The sequence below is a fragment of the Camellia sinensis genome, chromosome 9 (assembly GCF_055761805.1).
Source record: "Camellia sinensis isolate YWXY chromosome 9, ASM5576180v1, whole genome shotgun sequence".
Classification (NCBI taxonomy): Eukaryota; Viridiplantae; Streptophyta; class Magnoliopsida; order Ericales; family Theaceae; genus Camellia; species Camellia sinensis.
Window position 1 is genome coordinate 164534273 of NC_138969.1, and position 7294 is coordinate 164541566.

Consider the following 7294-nt stretch of genomic DNA (forward strand, 5'->3'; position numbering starts at 1 on the left):
TACCAATTTTGTAACATCATATCATCATCATCATTATAATCATATATATATATATATATATATAATATGAGTTATGCTACAAGGTGCGTATCCTAACAAGTTATGACATTTATAGGGTTGGTTATCACAAATGTTATAACTAAGGGTTGGTTTAAAAATTCATTTTTTTAGTTTCCTTTTTATCTTTTACGGAAAAATATGTAAAAAAAAAATAAAAATAAATAAATAAATAAAAATAAATAGAAAGATTTGGTAACTTGTAATAAACTTTTGACTTTTCGGCTAAAATCCTTAATTCCCAAACCAGGTCTAATTCCTTGGAATAATAAAAATGTCAGAGGTTCAGGATTTGAGTCGATAGTGTGATTACGTTTACTAGTACCTTAACATCATATTATATGACCCAAAAAAAGGCCTAGCTCATTTTCAATCATAACTAAAAAATAAATAAATAAATAACAATAACTAAATACCCAATAAGGTATAATAAAAAACTAACATCACAATTAGTAATAACCAAGTGATAACTATCATTACAATTGGTCGTAATCAGACACGATAAATATCATAATTGAGGCATATGACCCAGAATTTTCCTAAAAAAATTGGAACATGTATGATTTTTAAAATAGACTTTATTTTTTGAAGATAAATATGATAAAATCATGTTACTATAATTAGTCAATATGATATATTTCACGTATAATTTACATACAAAGACCAGCAAAATAAAAGTAAATCATTGATGCTGAACTTGGGACGGGCTCGGACTGAACGTGTTTTCAAATGATCAATCTCAATCAACTATTCATTTTCTTTTTTCCAGTGTTGAATTCTTCAAAAGTCGTGAAAAAAACATTATTAAAATACCATCCAACTATGTTGAATTGCTGTTTATTTTTTGCATAATATATATGAAAAGTCTCTCTTTTGACAATTATGCAATTGAATGTTGAATGAAATCAGCCGTACACCTTTCACCCAGAAATTTATCTTCTGCTGAACAGTATGAAGAATAAAAAGAGATTGAAATGCAAAGAGTCCACAAATTCTATCCAATCATACCCACCAAGAAGCACAAAACTAGTCATGAGACTCATCATCTGCAAAGGTGCAATTCAATATCTTGAGCTCTTTCTTATTCTCTTCTTTTCTTGTTTTTGTTTCAAGTTTAGCATTGCCATAGACACTATTACTCTCACTCAACCCATCAATGACTCTGAAAGTATAATCTCAAGCAACAAAGTTTTTCAATTGGGATTTTTCAGCCCTGTTAATACTACCAATCGCTATGTCGGTATTTGGTACAACAACATCCCTGTCAAGACTGTGGTATGGGTAGCTAATAGAGACAGGCCTTTAATAGATTCTGCCGGGACTTTGATGATATCCAAAGATGGCAATCTAGTGGTTTTGAATGGGCAAAAACAGATTATTTGGTCATCTAATGTTTCAAATTCTGCGGTGAATTCAAGTGCCCGCTTGTTAGACTCTGGGAATCTTGTTTTGGTAGATAACTCAAATGGAATGTCAATATGGGGGAGTTATCAAAACCCTACAGACTCATTCTTGGAGAACATGATACTTAGTAGTGACAGAAGTACCGGTGAGAAGATATTGTTGAAATCATGGAGAAGCCCTTCTGATCCATCCGTTGGAAGCTTCTCTGCCGGTATTAGTCTTTCAACCATTCCAGAATTCTTTGTATGGAATGGCAGCCATCCATATTGGCGCAGTGGTCCTTGGAACAATCAAATCTTTATCGGAGTCCAAGACATGACTTCGTTGTATGGTAATGGTTTTAATGTGGTAGATAACCATGAAGGAACTGTATCTGTGTCTTTCACTTATGCAAATAAGTCTGTGTTAACATACATTTTCTTGAATCACGATGGAGCTCTAATGCAGATGGGTTGGACTCAAGGGAAGCAAGAACCAGAGGTTGACTGGTTATTTCCAGAAACTGACTGTGGTATTTATGGCAAGTGTGGGCCATTTGGAAGCTGCAATTCAAAGGACTCACCAATTTGTTCCTGTTTGAGAGGGTTTGAGCCAAATCGCATAGATGAATGGAATAGTGGAAATTTTACTGGCGGGTGTGTAAGGAGGACAAATTTGCAGTGTGAGAGGAACGATAGTAGTAGCCAGGAGAGTAAAAAAGATGGGTTTTTCGTGCTGACGACAATGAAAGTGCCAGTGTTTGCAGAGTGGTCACCGGTTCTGGCTAATGATTGCGAAAACCAGTGTCTGAAGAATTGTTCGTGCACCGCTTATGCATATTACGACGGCATTGGCTGCATGTTATGGAATGGAAGCTTAATAGATATACAAAAATTTTCCAGTGGTGGGGCAGATCTTTACATTCGCGTGGCATATTCGGATCTCGGTAATATATTGCCTATCCATATTCTTGTGCTTAAACTCAACCCTTTGTAGTCAAATTTCAAGAAACGTTAGTACTTTATTAGTAAATTGATGATCTTAGGAGGAAAAAAAAAAAGAAAAAAAAAAGGGTAATAAAGATCAATAATATTGTGGTCCATTTTACTTGCACTATTTTGATGGTTGCTCTGTTTTGCAGATAAAAAGAGGGACTTGAAACTAGTCATTGTGATTTCAGTGATTGTAGGGTCAATAATCATTTCCATCTGCGCGTACTTCATATGGATGGTGTTGGTTAAACAAGGTACAACTAATTTAATCAATCTGACTCATAAATTAAGAAAACATTTTCTTCTATCGTGTAGTAGCTAACCTAGAACTAGTTTTTGAATCAGGATTCAAAAAGAAGTTCAACGAGATGCTACCATTTAAGAGACTGTTTCCAGAATACTCAACTGAAGTGTCGTTTGAAGATAATTTAAACCAAGTTAAACTTGAAGAACTACCACTCTTCAAGTTTGAGAAACTTGCAATTGCAACTGACGAATTTAACTGGACCAACAAGCTTGGACAGGGTGGTTTTGGTCCAGTGTACAAGGTAATAATGATTGTTCACGCTGATCTTGAAGTTGTTGTCGACAAGTGAAATAATTTGGTGTTTGTTTTAGGGGAAATTACCGGATGGACAAGAGATAGCAGTGAAAAGGCTTTCAAGGTCCTCTGAACAAGGGCTTGAGGAGTTCATGAATGAAGTTGTGATGATTTCTAAACTCCAACACCGTAATCTAGTTAGACTCCTTGGCTGCTGTGTTGAAGGAAAAGAAAAGATGTTGGTCTATGAATACATGCCAAATAAAAGCTTGGATGCATTTATCTTTGGTTAGTACAAGTAAAAGCTCTTAACAAGTTGTTGCTTTTGCTAGATAACTCATTATCTTAACTATCTGAACTTACTGTTTTACCAAAATTAAAACTTCTGTCTCGAAATCAATTTCATTTGCCTTTTTCTCCCACTTATACTTTCTTTTGAACGACATTCTTTTAGATCCACAAAAACAGAAGCTCCTAGATTGGAGTAAACGTTTTGACATCATTGAAGGGATAGGTAGAGGCCTCCTCTACCTTCATAGGGATTCTAGATTAAGGATCATTCATCGAGATTTAAAGACAAGTAACATTCTGTTGGATGAAGAGCTAAACCCTAAAATTTCAGACTTTGGAATGGCAAGGATTTTTTGTGGTGAGGAACATCAAGCCAATACAAGAAGGGTTGTTGGAACATAGTAAGTACATGTCTGTTTCTCCAAAATTCTTCATTCTTTCAATGTGGAGCCTCTTCTTTCTTATGGGATTAATTTAACGCAATAAAATCAATTTTCGCTTGATGCAGCGGTTATATGTCTCCGGAATATGCAATGCAAGGGCTTTTTTCGGAAAAATCAGATGTATTCAGCTTTGGTGTATTGTTACTAGAGATTGTAAGTGGAAGACGAAACACTAGTTTTTATGATGATGAGCATTCTTTGAGCCTTCTAGGATATGTAAGTCCACTTGATTCATTTGCATTTCCTAGTTCTCTAATACTCCAAGGTTTATTCATTGTCAAGACCTAACTTTTACATGTCATATTGCTGTTGAAATTTCAGGCTTGGAAATTGTGGAATGAAGATAACATTGTGACTTTAATAGATCCAATGATATCTTATCAAGACTTCAGATCTGAGATTTTGAGATGCGTAAATGTTGGACTACTGTGTGTACAAGAATTTGCAATAGATAGGCCTACCATATCCACGGTTCTTTCTATGTTAAATAGTGAAATTTCATATCTCCCAACGCCAAAGCAACCTGCATTTACTCAAACACCAAAGAGTCTGTCTTCACAACAAAGCCAGAGCAGATGTTCTAGGAATGAACTTACTGTTACAATTGTTGATGGCAGATAATATCTCAGATGTCGAGATGATTATTTTTATTTATTTTTTTTCCAATTTCATGCAAACAAAAACTTGCCATTGTTAACCACTCACATCAAGTGGTTTACTGATATATACCTATCCACAACTATTTTTGATATTCTGTTAGCGCTTATTGGACAAACAATTACAATTCAAATCTTTGTGTGAACACTTCTATTTTAAGATTTGTTTTTTCTTAAACTGGAATTTACTTCTTGTTGAATGACGCCGGTTTGTAAACATTCATTATATATTTAGTATTTATTTAATTACACACAGACAAAAGAATTAGTGCAAACATTCATTATATATTTAGTCGTGTTCATTTAATAATTGAGTTGATACAGAAGTTGGTTGAATATAAAATATGTAAACAAAAAAAAAAAAAAAAAAAAAAAGGGGGCGAAAAGAAGAAGGAAAAATGTGAACTGTTATCTGCATTGAGATTCACTAATCGAGACTGCTAAACTAATGACAGCTAAATTCAGCGTGAATTCAACTTCAGTGACAGCTGATAAAATTGGAAAGAGGCAGAGAACTTCTGTTTTTAAACTATAGTTTTCTAAATTTATGGATTAGATTACCAGACAACTGTAAAATGCCATCTCATTGTAAGACCTTAATTCAAACCGAAAAATGTATATAATTCCAGGGATTAGTTATTGATCCTTTAGATACAAGATATCTCAGGTCCAAATGAGCTAGGCTAAACGAGAGACATCCTGAATTAAAAAATAAAATAAAATAAAATAAAACTTAGGGTAAATTATACAAATAGTCCTTATAGTTTATACGGTATGTCAATTCGGTTCCTATTGTTTCAATTTACTCGATTTTGCCCCTTAATTTAACGGATTGTGTCATTTTAGTCCAATAAATAACTGTTGTTAAGTTTGGTCGATGAAAAGTCAAACTATGTATTAATTTGGTCCCTGTAGTTTACACAGTATGTCAATTTAGTCCATATCAAAATCGAGCAAATTAAAACAATAAGATCCAAATTGACATTATGTAAACTATAGGAACCAAATTGACATATTTTGTAGACTTTCCGTTCACTGAACTTAACAACCATTATTTATTGGACTAAAATGACACAATCCGTTAAATTAAGAGGTAAAATCGAGCAAATTTAAATAACATGGACCAAATTGACACATTGTGTAAACTATAGGGACCACTTGCATAATTTACCCTAAAACTTATTTTCAATTTGGTCAAGTGATTCGTATCCATTTAAAAATGTGATTCAAACATATAATGACCTCCATTAATCTTAATTTTGTGTATGAGCATTTTATTTAACGAATCGTAAAAAATGAACGGTTAGGATTATCATCTCCCAAATCATAAATACATTGATTATGTGAACGGGTGGAAATTGATAGATTATAGTAAGGACAATAGCTAGTAGTCCCTGTACTTTGCTTGTTGTATTATTTTGGTCTTTGTAATTTTAACTGGCTTGATTTTGACACTGAATTAATGATTTTGTTTTAGTTTAGTCCAATTGATAACATCTCTTAACATTTTTTTATGAAAAAATATGCATATAAGTGACATGTGTCATATTTTTTAGAATAAAATTATAAATTTGCTAAACTCAGTGAGTTAATATCAACTAATTTAATAATTATTTCCTGTCAAAAATACTAACGACATTATCAATTGGACCAAATTGACACAAAATTTAAAATTAAGTGTCAAAGTTGAACCAATTGAAAATAGATGGACCAAAATAACGTAAGGGACAAAATATGAGGATCACCGAAATAATTTTCCCTAAAAACATTTACAAAAAACATGAGGGGTTGAACCCCCACAGTTTTTTTCCCTTTGCACCCCATTAAATGACTTGCTTCCCACATGTTTTTGTAATATTTTTCTCTGTCTCACTGTACTATAATTCTCCCATTATAATTTCAGCTTGACTATGAGGACTTATTCAAAGAGGAAGCTTCACTTCCCATTTAACATCATTTAAACAATCTAAAATAAAATTGTTTAGCCTAAATAAAATCGTAGAATCGTAAAATCTTACCATTTGTATTAGGATTCGGAGCTTTCATAGGGAAACATTAAAAAGCTACCTTAGTAGTAATTGAGAGAGAAAGAGAGCCAACAGTCAAACCAGGGCGTTGCTATTTCTGATCTAGGATGCATTTCGGTAAGGTCTTGTTTTCAGATAAATTCACACACAATGCCCTTTTGGATGACTTTTCTTCTTTCTTCTTTCTTCTTTCCTAATTTGCCTTCTTTCCCATTTCCAAGTGTCCTACCAATTTTGCAAAACATGATATCATCATCATCATAACTATATGGGAAATTTTTTGGGGGGCATATCGTATGTCTCCAAGGTTTTAAAAAGCAATATTATGTAATGGTTGTAACTGTTACATAACGGTTATAGGAGTAAGTGCTACCCGTTACACCTGTTTTTGCGATGTGATGGAAATTCACATCTGTAACGGCCGCTTCAGTGTTACGTAACGGCCTTAGCGGTGCCATAATGGCTGTAGCAATACCATAACGGCCCGTTATATACCATTACACACATTTACAATATTCTAAATAACTTCCTTGAAAGAAAAAAAAAAAGAGCTTACAAACTATACATTATACACATTCTGCACATAAAAAATAAACATTATACATATTCTGCAATATTTAGTAGTTCAAAAATAATTTTTGTTTATGACACAATTTTTATTTTAATAATCATTTCATTTAATAATTGTAAATATTTTTTATTTAGTTAGTTCAGGTATTGGTTAAAAATAAATTTGTAGATATTTAAAATCAATCATTCTTAAACAAATAAGCAAAAAATTTTACTTATTTAAATAAGAGGTATATTATGGATTTATGACATATAAAGTTGTTAGGTTTTATTCTTGGCAATCCCGTTTGACAAAACTCCTTTCAGTTATACTTATTTTCGCACTTTTTATTTC

At 32.8% G+C, this 7294-nt stretch overlaps 1 protein-coding gene across 2 annotated transcripts; it reads left to right on the plus strand.

The window, feature by feature from the left end:
* Positions 1-702: 702 nt before the first annotated feature.
* On the plus strand, positions 703-4497 carry LOC114258715 (G-type lectin S-receptor-like serine/threonine-protein kinase At1g11300). 2 transcript variants are annotated; one of them, XM_028198698.2, is made up of 8 exons: positions 881-1111; positions 1269-2386; positions 2582-2686; positions 2778-2980; positions 3051-3261; positions 3428-3665; positions 3773-3923; positions 4029-4497. In XM_028198698.2, the coding sequence occupies exons 1-8, from the start codon at positions 1032-1034 to the stop codon at positions 4326-4328; spliced, it is 2406 nt and encodes an 801-aa protein (XP_028054499.2). In that variant the 5' UTR covers positions 881-1031; the 3' UTR covers positions 4329-4497. The 2 variants fall into 2 exon arrangements, with proteins under 2 accessions (XP_028054498.2, XP_028054499.2); XM_028198697.2 differs by having other exon boundaries at positions 703-2386.
* The last annotated feature ends 2797 nt before the right edge of the window (positions 4498-7294 follow it).

Coding starts and splice junctions, on each gene's coding strand:
- LOC114258715 (XM_028198697.2), top strand. CDS start 1,009: ATGAAGAATAAAAAGAGATTGAAATGCAAAGAGTCCACAAATTCTATC. Junction 2,387..2,581: donor CGTGGCATATTCGGATCTCG/GTAATATATTGC, acceptor TCTGTTTTGCAG/ATAAAAAGAGGGACTTGAAA. Junction 3,666..3,772: donor AGAAGGGTTGTTGGAACATA/GTAAGTACATGT, acceptor CGCTTGATGCAG/CGGTTATATGTCTCCGGAAT.